Source organism: Stegodyphus dumicola, chromosome 6 (genome assembly GCF_044657685.1).
Source record: "Stegodyphus dumicola isolate Sdum_Otavi_A_Nest chromosome 6, ASM4465768v1".
Classification (NCBI taxonomy): Eukaryota; Metazoa; Arthropoda; class Arachnida; order Araneae; family Eresidae; genus Stegodyphus; species Stegodyphus dumicola.
In genome coordinates, this window is record NC_140773.1 from 196,851,803 (window position 1) to 196,867,471 (window position 15,669).

Sequence of the window (15,669 nt, forward strand, 5' to 3'; positions counted from 1 at the left end):
ACTCATCAGCATATCACCATCATGAGCTATGCAATCATTCCAATGCTTTTCTAACTTTTCGATATCATGCTTGTAAAATGATCTGTCCTCGTACACAAAATAAGCTTCATTTTGAGATCAGCAAACAGCCAGTAGTAGCTGGGGGCTAGATCTGGAGAGTAAGTATGGTGGGTCGCAAAGCAGAGTGAAGCCCAAATCATTCAATGTAACTAGTGTTTGCATGGACTTTTGGCACAGGGCATTGTCTTGATGGAAAATGAATTTTCTTCTTCATGTGGGGTCCTTTTTTTGCGATTTCGTCCTTCAGACACACCAATAACTCACTGTAATAAGCGCTATTGATAGATTTTCTCTTTTCAAGATAGTCAATGTTTCGCACATCCCAAAACACTGATACCATGACTTTGCCAGCTGAGTGTTGTGTTTTTGGACATTTCGGATGGCTTTCACCAGCTGCACGCCACTCAGCTGACTGCCGTTTTGACTCCAGAGTGAAATAATGGATCCATGTTTTGTCTATTCTCACATACCAATGCAAGAGATCCTGTTTATTGCGAGTAAACAGTGTCAAGCAGCTCTGTGAATCGTCGACTTGTTGTTGCTTTTGTTCCATTGTGAGCACATACGGCACCCATTTGGAAAACACTTTTTTCATGCCCAACTTTTCATGTAAAATTGTATACGCACTTCCAGTTGATATGTTTACCATCTCGGCAATTTCACGAACTTTCACTTTGCGGTCATTCATCACAATTTTCAACACTTCTTTCACACTTCCGGAGTGACTGCTTCATTTCGCCTTCCTGAGCATGCCGCATCATTTGTATCCGTTTAACCGCCCTACAAATCAGCATGCCAACAGCAAATGGTTGTTTTCGATGGAGCAGAGTCTGGATAACATTTTTCAAGCCATTGTTGAGCTTGCACAGTATTTTTGGCCATTAAATAGCAATGTTTGATCAACACTCAAAAATTTGTTTTTCTCCATTTTATCTACAAATGCACAAGTAGTATCACTTCACCACCGTAGCTTCGCTGTTTCGGGTCTGAATGCCATGAAAATCAGACAAGTGTCATTTGATGGTTAGTTCTTTCGAACAATGAAGTCAAACTGATATTAATAACGCCATCTGTCAGCGAGTCCTGGGACTTATTGAACGATGTGTTAAATAAAACATGTAAACTTAAATAATATGCACACATTTTGCAAAGTGCTGTATTGAAACACTTCAAGCAAAAGAAAGGTGAACCAATGCTGCTGCCATAGTATGTCACTACTTTTTGGTACAGTTTTTCTCTCTTTAGCCTACCTAGGATTTTCAAATTTTTTCATTGCACTTTTTACAAAATTGTCCTATGACTTAGCTTTTCCAGATACTTTTTATAAGTTCATGAAGCAATAAAAGTTCATGATGTGGTAAAAGCTGATACGTTCATTAACTTCTCTGTTAGATAATATTTCACCAAAATACTTCATGCATAATGAAGAATTCATGTTGACCAAATGGGTAAGCCATGTGAAATTAGCATTGCAATCAATGAGTTAAAAATCTTAATACCAATAAACTACTAGATCAATTGATACTTTTTTGCATACAGCAGAAAAAGTATGGAAACCTTACAACTGCATAACCTTACTATATAATCCTTACCACTTACCACTTGCCATACTCATTGTAACAAAATATAAGCTATTCTCATAATGAAAACCCTTTTCTTCCCCCCTGCTTATATAAAAGATGGCTTTCTGCAAAATGTCTCTGAATACTTTTTATACAAAGTGATTCAAAAAGGAAACCATAACCACCACAAGTGAGTAATATATTTTATTTACATGCATTTCCCAAACATGATAATTCAATCAGAATATGCAACATTATTCCCCCCCCCTAACAAAAAAATTAGGCCCTAAATAGTTGAGCATTGTTGTTCCAGAATCCCACTGCAGCACATCTGAGCTATGACTAGTCTCCCTTTTCATATATATGAAGAATGTACATAAACCCATATTAGGCGCTGTATACATCAGCACAATATCACTGCTCTACCCCCCCCAAAAAAAAGCTATTAAAAGTTGCTAAATACATTTTACAAAGTGTTCTCTAGATAAACCTCCTCTGAAGACTAAAAACACAAATAGGTCAACAGTTCAGGTATAATACCAACATCCATAATTTCCAGGTATTTTTCAAATATGGAAACTGAATATGAATATATAATGCTATTCACAAATAAAAATTCAGGTCCCCTTGAAAAATCATTTTGTGTACCCATGTAGTATATCTGTGTGATCTTTAGTTTGTTACTTCAGAATAGGAACTTCAAGGTACTTTACACTGCTTGATTTGCCTCATAACCATGGAAACAACAGCTGTAGCAGATGATTTGAGCAATTTTTTTCTAGCCAATTCCTCTCCATTTAGTATGTTTAACTTCATGAAAATTGCATGACAAAGGTTAACATTTTCCAGGGATTTTTACACAGTTAACATTTCTCAGGGATTCAAAATTATTTTTAATTTCTGGCTTTAAGAGTTTCCAGGTTTTAGTGTTACTAATATTTATAGTGAAAGCTTTCCAATTTTCTATGTCATTACAATATACGATCAACTGCAACATTTATCAAAAGATATGACACAACTGAAATACATTATGAAAGCTAACATACATGAAAAAATGATTTACATAAAATGAATTACTAGCCTAATGTTATATAGCAGAGGTGTACTTTAAAAGAGTTATAACTTAAAAGACTAAGTAACTCAAAACTAACATGTATTAAATTAGTCAATATCCTTGTAAATTTAAAATTTTAATAACATGAATACCATTTTAGTTAGACCAACAGCAATTATATAATTATCATTATTTACCATCTAGTTAAAAATTTGCCTTCTTACACTACACACTTTGATAGCATAAGTTTATAACAGTTTGCAATTTTACATTGCAATAATAAATCAGCCTACATCTTCAAAATTTGCTTTTACAAATCAGAACAATATTTTTAGGATATTTTACTCACACTTCTAAATGTTACATCATTAAAAATTTTATAACTACAGAGAAAAAGTGTATTTTGCAACAAATACACTTTTTCTCTGTAGTTGCATAATTTTTAATAAAAGGAGATTTAATTTTTTTCAAAATTCAAAAGGGAGAATATCTGATTTTGTTTTACCTAAAGAGCTCTCAATTAAATCTGGACTTGTTTTCAAAACTGAGCTGTATACATCTGAAACTGATGCAGAACACAATATGCATAGCATTTTCACTATTTCCATTGATTTCTGAAAGGGAAGAAAAATCTAAAATTTAGGTGGAAAAACCTTAGTAGACTGCATTAAAATATATTAACGTTTCATAAAAGTTCATAAAAGCACTGAGGCAGAAAGATAAATGCAATTTTAAATAAAATTTAAGCAACTTTTTAGAAGCATTAGCTGTTTCAACTTTCTGATAAGAACAAGAAAACAAAGTCTAGTAACAAAAGTTCATGTAACAGAAGCATCTTTAAATAGATAAATAAATAAAATAATATGAAATAAATAATGAAATATAAACCAATGATGATACCACAATATTAACTATGATAAATATAAATACCAATTTTGTTAAAAATGAGTACCAAAAAAATTTTTTTCCATAACTAAAGATAATTTTTTTGGTCATTACTAAGGAAATAGCTTATCTAGGCAGTGCTGGCATATCACAATAACACACAGCATAGGCCCTGCAGTGGTATGCAATATTTAATACTAGACATTTCATTTTTGTATTCCTCTTAAAATATTCCAAAATTTGAAGAGAACAACTTTGAAACAGACTGGAAACTGAAGGAGAAAAAATAATAATGTTGCATTATGACTGTCTGTGGAAGAAAAAAGATAACACCCATCAAACGCTGGTAATACGTGTTTCATATACTAGAAAGACAGATGGCTAAGTTAACTGATTAAAACAAGGCAACCTGTGGGCTATCTAGCTGTGGGAAGTGGTGCTTGCACAAGAACAGTTTAATCCTTTTGGGATAAAAGGCACAAATGCACATGTAACAGCCAGAGATAGCTGTTTCTTTCCTAAGCATCTCTCCAGAGGTGGACGATTTTTTGCTACCAGGCCTAAATCCACAAAATTACAGAAGGATGAATGTGTTAATTAATACTGTTCTGAAGATTATATGAGGTATATGCTTTATATTTTTTTTATTTACATACTTCATATACTTAAGTTGTGTTTGGTTTAAATATTTTTATTTTGCATATTAATTCTTTTTCAATATTTACTTCTCTGTTAGTGACTTTTGACATTACACAATTGACAACAAACATTTTACTTAAAATTCATTTCTAGTGTGATAAATTTCAAAGCAGGGATCTACACACACTCCTTGCACTTATAATAGCTCATTTACCTTTTGGAGGATTTTGGCAAGAGTGTGAAGAAACAAAGCATTGCCATAAACAACAATTTAGAGACATAGCCCGATTTAGATTTACATAATTTGTTAAAGATTTTCAATGCTTTGATACTGTAATGCTCAAAACAGGAATACTGCACATACACAAGGTGTAATTCTTGATTTGATGGACTGTAAACCCAAAAAACAAATGCCTGAGGGGGGAATTTCACTAACAACCAGGTTGCATTTAAGGAAAGAGGCAACACTCTTAAAAAATAATAACAATATTCAATAAATACTATGTGAGCATTTAAATAGTCTTCAGGAAGCCTGCGAGTCCAGAAAATGCCTTTCACCTCATGTTTATATAATCAAAATCCTAGTGCATGTGAGTCATTTTTGTCTAGTTTTGAGTAGAAAGTCAAATCTCCATGTATCTCAGATCCTATGAACACCATCTTGTGCCGAAAATATTAGTTTCTAAAATGTTCAAACTCTGAATCAAATATGTGATAGGTGAAGGTGAACAAGAAAATGCTCTGTCTAACCAGTGTGCCAGCTGTGATAAGAGCATGCTTCAGGCTAGCACATCTGCACGAAAGTCAGGAGTGAAAGGGTTAAGAGAAACTGCCTCATATTCATATTAATCATGGGAACAACCAGAAAAACTAAAATTGTCCCAAACCAATCACTGGGATTTGAGTTTAACTACACTGATCAGCACCTTATTGCTTGGCTACTGGTGGAACAGAAAGATAGATAGATAGATAGATAGATAGATACAGAGGTCCTGAAAGAATACATACATCAACACTATCAAGCACTTTCCTATGTTTATTTTCTTCAACCATTGTTGGTTGTGCTTTCAGAGTGCATATTGTTTTCTTGTGAAAATATTTTCCTCCATGCACAATAAAGATTTCTATGTTTAGTAAGAAGAGAAAATAATTCTATTAGAAGAAACTGCTTTTATATTCTGTTTTTATATATTTTATCAACTGCTTTTAAGAAATGGATGAAGAAATAAAGATGAATCACACTTTACAGTGCTAAGGGATTTGCACTTCCAGCATGGCTTTTGTAGGGTTTTAAACTAGTTATATAGAGAAGAAATATTTTTAAACAGTTATGACCTTCTTTTCAAGAAATGATTCATATATAAGAAAAGTTTACACTGCATTCAACAGAGAATAATTAAAATAACTACCTCTTAACAGAGGACAAAAAGAATATTTGCTATCTAAATAAAAGTCACTATTAAAATTAATCTTTCAAGGTATAACATCTGCCCTGATTTCTTGTCCTGAAATGTTAATATTTTTAAAACCAATAACACTAGGTTCAAAAATATTTACAAAAAACTGTCATTTACAGAGGATGCTTTTGAACAACAGTTTTGGGCTTTTACTACGGCAATTCTATTATTTTAACATAGTGCTAGTTTTCTATTCTATTATTTTAAAATTGTTACTATAAATGAAGCTTTTGACTTAGATTTTGCTTTAAGCAAATATTTGTTTCACTATACGAACAAGAAAAAAGGAATTCTAATTTACACTTACTATTTTAATTTTGCAGTTTATCAAATACTAGGTTAGTTATTTAAAAAAAAAATAACTACTTACCAAATCTGCTGCCTCAGAATTAGAAACTTGTACTATATTTAGAACGTATTTGATAAAAAGATCTTTGATATGCCTTATTGATGCATTAGGCACAAAAAAATAAGAATTTTCTTGAGCATTATTTAACTGCTCAGCAATAACATCTAGAACAAGTAACCTACAGAAAAGGAAGTAATAGATTTATACCAATTTCAAAAGACTCATAACAAAATGAACAAAAAACTTATTTCACTTTCCATTTTAGCACTAGTTCTTTTTTAAACAAATAATCAAATCATAAAATTTAATTTAGAGTTATTAAAATTTTTTATTATATATTACAAAACAGATGAAAAATCATCAGATATTTGACCATAATCATTTTAAACTGCTTCATATATTTAAGGTAGATTTCACAATCCATGTAAGACCTAAAGCATTAAAAAGCCTTATTGCAAAGATGCATGTCTGCTGGGAACACAAGTTATCTTCATGAATCCATTTAATTTATCTTAATTACAAATGGATATTGCATATCCTTTACGTTTAAAGCATAAATAATGAAACACAGGATTTGCATGAAGTTAACCTTGCACACATGCACAACAATTACTAACAATAAGTTATTTGCTAATAACTAACTTGCTAATAAACTGAAGCCAATAAATTCAGATCTTTTCTCCAAGTGCACTAAATCAAACTTTTAATTCTAAATCAAATTCCACCAAATTTTAAAATAAATAAAACATCTTTTAATTACTGTAAGAAAAATTAGAAGATATTGGACCTACTAAATGTCTATAACTATTAGCCCTCCTTCTACAGAAGATTGTATTCGCTCTCGAAGTTTAGTGATTATTTCGTTTCCTGTACTATTTTTTTAAAAATGCAGGTGTAAAATTTTATGCTCGATTAGAACATTTTTGGAATGCAAAATGGAGGAACCAAATGTCAGGTAATGAGCAGCTCATTTTTTTAAAATTCATTTCAATTGTAGTTAGGCAAATATGATGTACTGAGTAATTCTTTTTACCTAAAAACAGCACTGTATTTATTTGCAAAGCCACTTCATTTTTAAAATATATATGCATACAAGCTTACAAAAACTAATGCATATTTTCAAAAATGGCTTAATTTGATTAAATATTATCTACTGTTATTATATATAAAAATTATCTATTGTTATAATATATAAAAATTATCTATTGTTATATAAATTTTTTTAAATGAATAAATAAATAAAGGGCTTTGCTCTTTTTGACAATCTTAAGAGATTCCAAAACACATACAAGGTTAAAAGATTAAAAATGGTTTCATACCAAACAATAGCCATGCAAGAGAAGAAAAGGGTTATGCAAATACATATTTCTTTTTTCTCATCACATTAAAAACTTGACATAATCACTGTCATGATGAAATTAAAGGAATCTGTGGCATATAACTTCAAAAATGCAAAATTTATTCTTGTAATACTTGCTTGACAGAAAAAGTTCTGCCTGAATTCTTGCATCAGGATCTGAATTCCTTCATCACACACACATGCAGCATTTTGATTACAGTATATATACTTCTCTAGTATCAATTACATTATATATGTTTCTCTAGTATTAGCAGCTCTACTTCTAAGATGGAATATATAAAGAAAAAAATAATAACTAGCCCAAATTCTGAAAAAGCACTTTTGTTTTTCAATTACTGTGTTACTGTGTGAAACAGTGAAATTACTGTATTACATCTGTGCAAAATTTTGTATATGTATCCCATTATGTTTGTAAAAGTGCTTTTTAAAATTGCATAAATTGGAAATGACCAACATAAACCTCCACTAACAGAATTTATCATCGCTGACTGTAGATTTCCTAAATGTTTTGCCTTTTATACTTTATTTCCACACTTTTGCCTTTAATACTTTATTTCAAAAATTAATTTTAATGAACCTTTTTTTCCATGAGTGCCCAAGGTATTGCCATAAACTAATATTTTCTTTTTAACCTTAAGACTTGAGGATTTAAATACATTTATTTATTTATTTTTCTAGAAAAGTATATTTATTACAAATGCCACTTTTGAATTTCTTTATGCAGTTGCATCTTTGATCTTTAAAATGATGTTCTATTCGCATAACTATTTAAAAAGATTACTCAAAATTATTACAAGAATCATGAAATAACCACAGTTTAATATTCCAAAGCATATTTCTTAATATGTGTTATACATAACATATTGTACAATCTGTGCCCTAAACACCCTACTCAAATTTGCTACTAGGAGTATGGAACTTGGTCACTACTTATGTAAACAATAAAATCTATTTCAGATAATATGTTTAAAAATAATTATTAGAAAACTGCTGCTGAATGCAAATGCTTATTAAAAAGAAAAAAAAATCTATTTAAACCTATATAGATATTTACTATGATTATTGACATGTTCTTTTTATCTCTTTCTTCCCCTTTTTTCTTAATTTGTCCTTCAAAAGAATCATTAATTTTTCTGAGGGAAGAATAAGTGCAAGTTACCAAATTTAAAGACTTTAATCACCTCTGAAAATCATATTTAAATTTTTTGCATAAAATCTGCAAGTATTACATGAGCATGTATACGACATTTTAAATGAAAATTCAAGGAAAAGACAATACTCAAAAGAAAGATGACAAAACATGAAAACTCAACTGCAGCATTGTTTAATCAATCAGAAAAACTGATAAACACACAATTCATGGTCTATTTGCTTGATCAATCACATCAGAGATTTGTTTCAAACTGGAACAAATTTCAGTTTGCTGTATTACTACTATAAATCTGCTATCATTGCAACTATAGATATTTTTGGTGATTATAAAAACATAAAAGGCAGCAAATGAATTTCTAATCCAATCAAGTTAAATTTCACGAATCTAGATCTAAAATACCCAAACCAATGCTGATTATCTGCTTCAAGTAAACTTAACCAAAGATGTCAATTACATTTTCTATCATCCATTGTGATGCATATTGTTTCTTAAAAAGAGATAATTTTTAATTTCTGAACATATAAAATGCAAAAACTCTCATGAGCATGTAAAACATGTGATACATATAAGATGTTCAATGGATGAATATCTTTTTTTTAATACACAAAATTGCAGTCAGAAAACAAAAATATGGTATTGAATAATATACAGCTATGTAACATATACTAATACATCATAATCAAAAGCAGGATATATACGAAATCTCAGTTTTTCAAAGATATTTTACTTGCAGTTTAAATTTCTCAATGAAAAATGTTTTAAAATGCTGTTTCAATGATAACTGTATCTCAATATGCATATTCAACAGTACATGCTAACAATATAATTAACAGAATTTTGCAGTACTTAGTCTTACATGTCTTTTTGCCTTTTTTTAATGTGTAATGACTTCATGATGTATTATTAGAAACACTATCATGAGCCAAAAATGTATTCTACATCAAACTGTACCATCTTACCTATTTTTAAGGGGCAAAATATTATAGCATTTATCCATGAAATCTCCTTGCTTCATTATTAACTCCAAAAAAAGAATGCTATAAATAAAAACTGTGATTAGAGTTTTAAAAAAATTACACAATACTAAAAGTAAAACATGAGAATTATTTTTTTTAAGATAAAACATAATAAAAACCTTATAATCAGAGTGAATGAGATGTCAGTGAATAACAGATTCATTAAAATTCCCCAACTGTGGTCTGATAATATTTTAACTCTCAATTTATGCACTTAATTATCAAGTGGTTCTTCCATTATATCTATGTATTCAAAGCCTTCCATTTTGTGATCAACTTTGTATGAAAACTAACATTGTTCAAGGAGTGCTGAATATTAAATTTTGCATTTTGGAAGGAACAACAATGTATGGAAATCTATAAAACATCGAAATGGCTTATAGGGTGGCAAAATTCAGTAGCTGACAAAAGTCTTTGAACTACAAGTATTGTAACATACTCCTTTTATGAATTATAATAAAATGTTAACTTTTACTTAACAAATGTTAGAAAAAAATAATCTAGCATTTCCTCCCAGTTAAGGTAATTATAAAGCATTTAATATATATAAATAATGAATTTAAATGTTATTATATGGTTATAAGTTAATATAAAAACTGTAGTTTATGAAGGATTGTGATTCAATTTTATATTAATAAATTATTAAATTCTATAAAAAAAATTTCATTAAGATGTTCGTGAAGCTTACCCCCAATCAATTAAGTCAACACATAAGCTATTTGTGACAGCTATAAGAATTTCTTGACCTTCTTTTGTATTGACTATGGTTCTGGAACTTTCTTCAGACATGCAATTATATAAAACCATCATTGAATATTCTTGAACCTTTTTATCTTCATTTTGAAACAAATAACTAGAAAGGAGCATGTAAATGAGAAAATTATATTAACAACACATGAAACAATCTATTCAATAAAAATCATTCTTAATTCTAATCCAGCTAAACTATTCATGAAATAAATGACAAAATAAATACTTTTTACAGATTACATATTTCAGAAGTTTTTATATTAAAACCTGATATTTTTTACACATTTGGTTCTTTATTTTCTTGCCCTTTTATAAATATAATATCACAGCTGCCAACTTTGATTTTTTTTTTTTTTTTTTTTGTGTGTGTGTGTGTGTGTGCGCGTGCGCCTCAAACCGACAGTTTCCTGGGAAAATTTGCGCTGCACAATGGCACCATTCCAAAAGAACTGCAAATTCATTTTAATTTGCTTTTTAAGCAAAATTTAGGTTATTCAAATATTTATTATATGATTCTAGTGTAAACTATATTAATATTTAATTAGATATTTAGAATTTTATGCTCATTGATTAGTTTTATTTTGTAATTTTCTTATACTTTTAAAATGAGAAAATCCTGAGCAGGGAAGGAAAGATTTAATTCATCAAAGTAAGCATGAAAAAATCAAATGAATAATTAGTGTAAATAAGCGTTAGTAACTTCATAAAAACTGTGTAAATAAACTCAGTAAGCCATGCATTAATGTAAATCAAAATTAAATGCAAATATTAGCTGAATCTTCATATGAAGTTCTAGAAATGTCTACAGCGGATTAGGACAAGGGAGATCATAAAATTTAGTAAGAAAAATAATGCTAAAAATCATTAAAGGTGGTAGAAATTTGCATTACTCAGATTTCTTTGATTTAATAAATTTCATTTGTGGTTAAAAAACACTTTTATTAGTAAAGGTTAAAAATTAAAAACTAAAAAAATGGCGACCTAGTGGGAAACTGGGAGATGCTATGAAAAACCAGAAGTCTCCAGGTAAAACTGGGAGAGCTGGCATCTATGAAATATACTTTTATGTTTCACTGCATATTTATTATTATTTGTCTAACTACCATTTGCTCTCTTAATTTTGATGAACATTATATACTTAGTTTATTACACATATGCAAAAATTAACCAAATTAATTCAACATTAAAAATATCAATTTTAACAATGAATAATTCTCACTGTGTGAAGATGGAATGAAGCATAAAGAAATGGAAAATAGACTATTAAGTAAAGCTGGTCAAAATCAAAAGGGAAGGACACATGCAATATGAAATGAGGGATAAATCTTATTTTACACAATCAGTATTTAATTCCTTTTTCTGATCACATATTAGAAACATCCAGATAATATGTTACATTCATCGAAAGAGAAATAAAATAGCTTACATAAATGTCTTGTCTTCAAAAAACAATTGCCATACAACAGGTTTTGATTCACTTCCAGTGCATAATAAATTCCCAAACAACTGAACACAACACTTAAGAACAGCAATTTCTGGAAGAAAATGAATTCAGAGTTAGAAATAATTTCCTGCTTTTTGTTATAAACAATGAAAACTACTGAAAAACTGTAAACAGAAGTAATAATTGTGTAAACACATAAAGTATTTCTTAGACTATAATTCCTCAGTATTAAAATTATTGTCCTATTTTCATAAATTACAGTGGTGGCCAAAATTGTGGACACTTTTGGAAATTTTTATGTTTTTGAACTTTGTATGCTTATAGAAAACGTTATGTTTCACTAATTGCAAACTTGTATACAGTCAAAAGTCGTTAATCGGGACTCGTCAGGACTTCGGCGATTCCGGATTATCGATTTTTCGGATTATAGATCATCAGTTTAAATATGGTAAGATGGCACGCAGAAATTACAAAATTAAAAATATGAGAAAATAATTTATGAAATAAAGAACAATTATGATCTAAAGGGTATCAAAATTTACAAAAAGAAAAAGCTTAATATTTATGTGTTTACTTTATTAAACATTTCTTTCAATGTGAGTTGTTTAAGTTGCTTCATTTCATGTGATAATACTTTCTCTTTAATTCTATTAAACAGACATAATTTCTTGTTTAGTTACAAAGTTCCGCTGTTCAAGTCCTATAATTACTGTGTCGAGAATACCGAATAATTCGTCAATCAAAATTTTTTCGTTTTCAATACCTCTGTGTCACTTTCTTCACCATTGGAAGCGAATTATAATGACGAGGAACTTGATTTAAATCATATCAAAGACGGAGTACATCGAGATGAAATACTACATTTAGTAAGGAATTATAAGCCAAATAAAATAAAAACATCTGCCCTGAAGATAAGGATAGTGCTGACAGATCAACTTCCAATTCATTGCGTGCCGCAGAGGCGGTGGGGGGTAAACGTTCCCCCCATTTCTAAATTCCTCAAGTAAATCATCCTCATTGCCATGTTCTAGTAACAATTTTTGCTAACACTATGCTTTTTACCAATAGCCCCTATAATACCATGTTTATGTCTTTCATTTTTTGTTTCTCAGTAGCTCTGTAGAATAGCATTTCTATTTTCAGATTTTAATTGCACTTCTCCCTCATAATTCTTATAAAAAAAGAATGAAAATTAATTGATGTATAGTACGAAATTCTATTTTGTAAAAGGAAAAGTAACCACTCTTCCCATTTCTATTTCCTTAATCCAATACAAATTTATTAATTGGACAATCATTTCAATGTGTAGGAAGGAAGAAATCAACACTCACATCAATATGTCATATTGCTTCAATTATTTACAGTACAAGTACAAAGTCCAAAATCCAAACTTGTCAGGACTTTGACGATTCCAGATTGGGTATTTTTCTGGATCATCAGTTTAAAACTTATAAGATGGCATGTAGAAATTTTAAACTAAAAAATCTGAAATTATGATTTATGAAATAATGACACATTATTCATGATCTAAAGCAGAGGTTCTCAACCGATGGTGCGCAAGAGAAAAATAGGTGGTGCACAAAGAAGCAAAGTATTTTTAACTATTAAATTCAAAAATTAAAACCCCAACATCCTGATTGAGTTTTTTATCTAACACTCGTAAATTTATGCAATCTGAGTTTTGTTCAAAAATGGTGGTACTAAAGGTTTTCAATTTTTGTTTAGATGGTGGTTGAGAACTGCTGATCTAAAGGGTAACAAAATTTACCAAAAAAAAGAGTTTAATATTTGTTTAATTTATTAAACATTTCTTTCAATGTAAGTTGTTTAAGTTGCTTTTTTGTGCTAATATTTTCTCTTTAATTCTGTACATAGATATAATTTCTTATTCAGTTACAAAGTTAAATTGTTCAAGTCCTGTAATCACTGTGTCAAGAATTCCGACTAACTTGTCAAATGAAATGTTTTCACTTTCAATAATCTCTCTATCACTTTCTTCACTATTAGTAGCAGTATTTTCTGGATATAGAACCATACTACAGATTTCGCCAACCATTAATTGATTGATAATTGAGGCATTATCATTGCAATGAAAAACTTCTATTATATCATCATTTATTACCACTTCTCCAGGTTTCTTCAACAATTCCATTAATTGGAAGATTTAACCTTTGGCATGTAAAAACCTTTACATTCACTGCTATAATCTTCACAATCCTCGCCATGAAATATGGTAGTTGGCCATAAACTGCCTGAAATTCTTAATTGCCTTATACCATGGTTATTTTTAAATGTGGTTAACAAACATGTCGAATATGTGCACTCAGCTTTTAAGTTCATTTCTTAATGAGATATTTTAGCTTGAGACATTAGCATTTGACCTGTCTAGTTGCCTAGTTGTGACACTGTCTGACCAATTCAGTCATCACTTTGTCATGATCTTTACTTTTAGCATAACAAATCATTTTTTGTTATTCATTGCGAGTGGGGTGTCAGAATCCACAAAAATTCAAGTTTCTTTTTCTGTTTTCTTATGTCGTATACAGTTGACTTTAGAGTACCATTCTTTTTTTCACTTTTTTGCAGCACACATTCAATTTTTGTTTAATGGACATCAAAACATGATTTCACTTTGTAGATCCTATTGCAGATCCAGAATTAGAAATTCTTTTCAACATAATCGAAAGTTGAAACATTAATTTTCATAAAATTGCTGTAATAAAAACAGCTTGCAAAAATTAATTAAGCTGGATCAAATCAGAAAGTTAAGAAACTGCGCAATATATTGACTGAAATTCCTTGGAATCAGTAAAGTATTTTAGCTTATCTTAATAGCATCTGCTATACATTATTGGCTATGTATCATGAGATAGGCGATGAAAGAGAAGTTGTTCTGCTAAATTTTTGTCTTGCTTCAATTGCACACCGAGACAATTAAGCCTGGATTGTATTAGTTAGTTATTTATTATACTTACGTCTATTTCTTGAACATGCTATGAGCCCTGAATAAATAAATTTCCAAATAATATACTTAAGTCTTATTGAGGGCCAGCGCTAGATAGCTTACCATCTGATGCAGTCTTTGTGGGTCCTAAATTCTGTTACCAAATGCCTCCCTAAGTTCTAAATTTTTGCTGCCTCTAAATTTTGGGTCCTAGTGCTGCATTTAAATATATTTTCATCCCTTAGTTTTGTTGTTCGGTGCTTCTCTAAATTAAAAAAATGTCTTTCCTAAATTCTGCGGTCCGGTGCAACCATATGAACTTTGGTGCCGGTTCTGGATTTATATGAAGTCTTTTAGCTTATGAATATCATTAACAAAATCTATTTTTAGCATATGGAAAGAGATTTTTATTAAATTTTTCCTCATCAATATTTTTTAGCGCATTTAACTTAAATCTCTAATCATTGCCAAGTGTAATGTCAACATAAAAGGTTACCATATTCTTTGTTATTAAACTACTCACATGAAAATATTATTTAGACATTGCTGCATGAGTCATTACTCAAGCTGTCATGTGCTGATGTTTCTACTACCTAGAATGTTTCAGATACGCAACTACGAAGCCAAACTATTGATCACACAAATTTATGCTAAATTATTGTTTCTTCAATAAAAAGGTATTTATTTAGTGCCCGAGGAAAATTAAAAATCGGGACTCCACATGTATTATTTATGGGGAAAAATCAAATACGCATACATAATTAAAAAAAAGTTGTTGGCAGTTTTGGGGTCCGGATTTTAGATCATTCCAGATATTGGATGTTCGGAACTCAGACTTTGTACTGTACTACTAACGAAGAAATGAGAAGAAAATCGTAATATCTATATTTTTATTAAAATAATTCAATTTATTATTCACAATTCCATTTATGAGGTATTCAATTTATTATCAATAACAACATCGATTTATGCATATCTCCTTAAACCTACTGAATG

The 15,669-nt window shown here is 29.9% G+C and overlaps 1 protein-coding gene across 1 annotated transcript in view; it reads right to left on the reverse strand.

Annotated features, from left to right (window-relative positions):
• The window catches only part of LOC118201113 (ataxin-10), a 77,612-nt gene that overhangs the window by 26,422 nt on the left and 35,521 nt on the right, over positions 1 to 15,669 (reverse strand). Inside the window, exons 4-8 of the mRNA XM_085819321.1 lie at positions 11,712 to 11,820; positions 10,224 to 10,388; positions 9,479 to 9,556; positions 6,028 to 6,184; positions 3,182 to 3,290 (exon numbers count right to left, since the gene is read on the reverse strand). Of these exons, the coding sequence (XP_085675447.1) occupies positions 3,182 to 3,290; positions 6,028 to 6,184; positions 9,479 to 9,556; positions 10,224 to 10,388; positions 11,712 to 11,820 (618 nt within the window). The remainder of the gene's footprint in view (positions 1 to 3,181; positions 3,291 to 6,027; positions 6,185 to 9,478; positions 9,557 to 10,223; positions 10,389 to 11,711; positions 11,821 to 15,669) is intronic.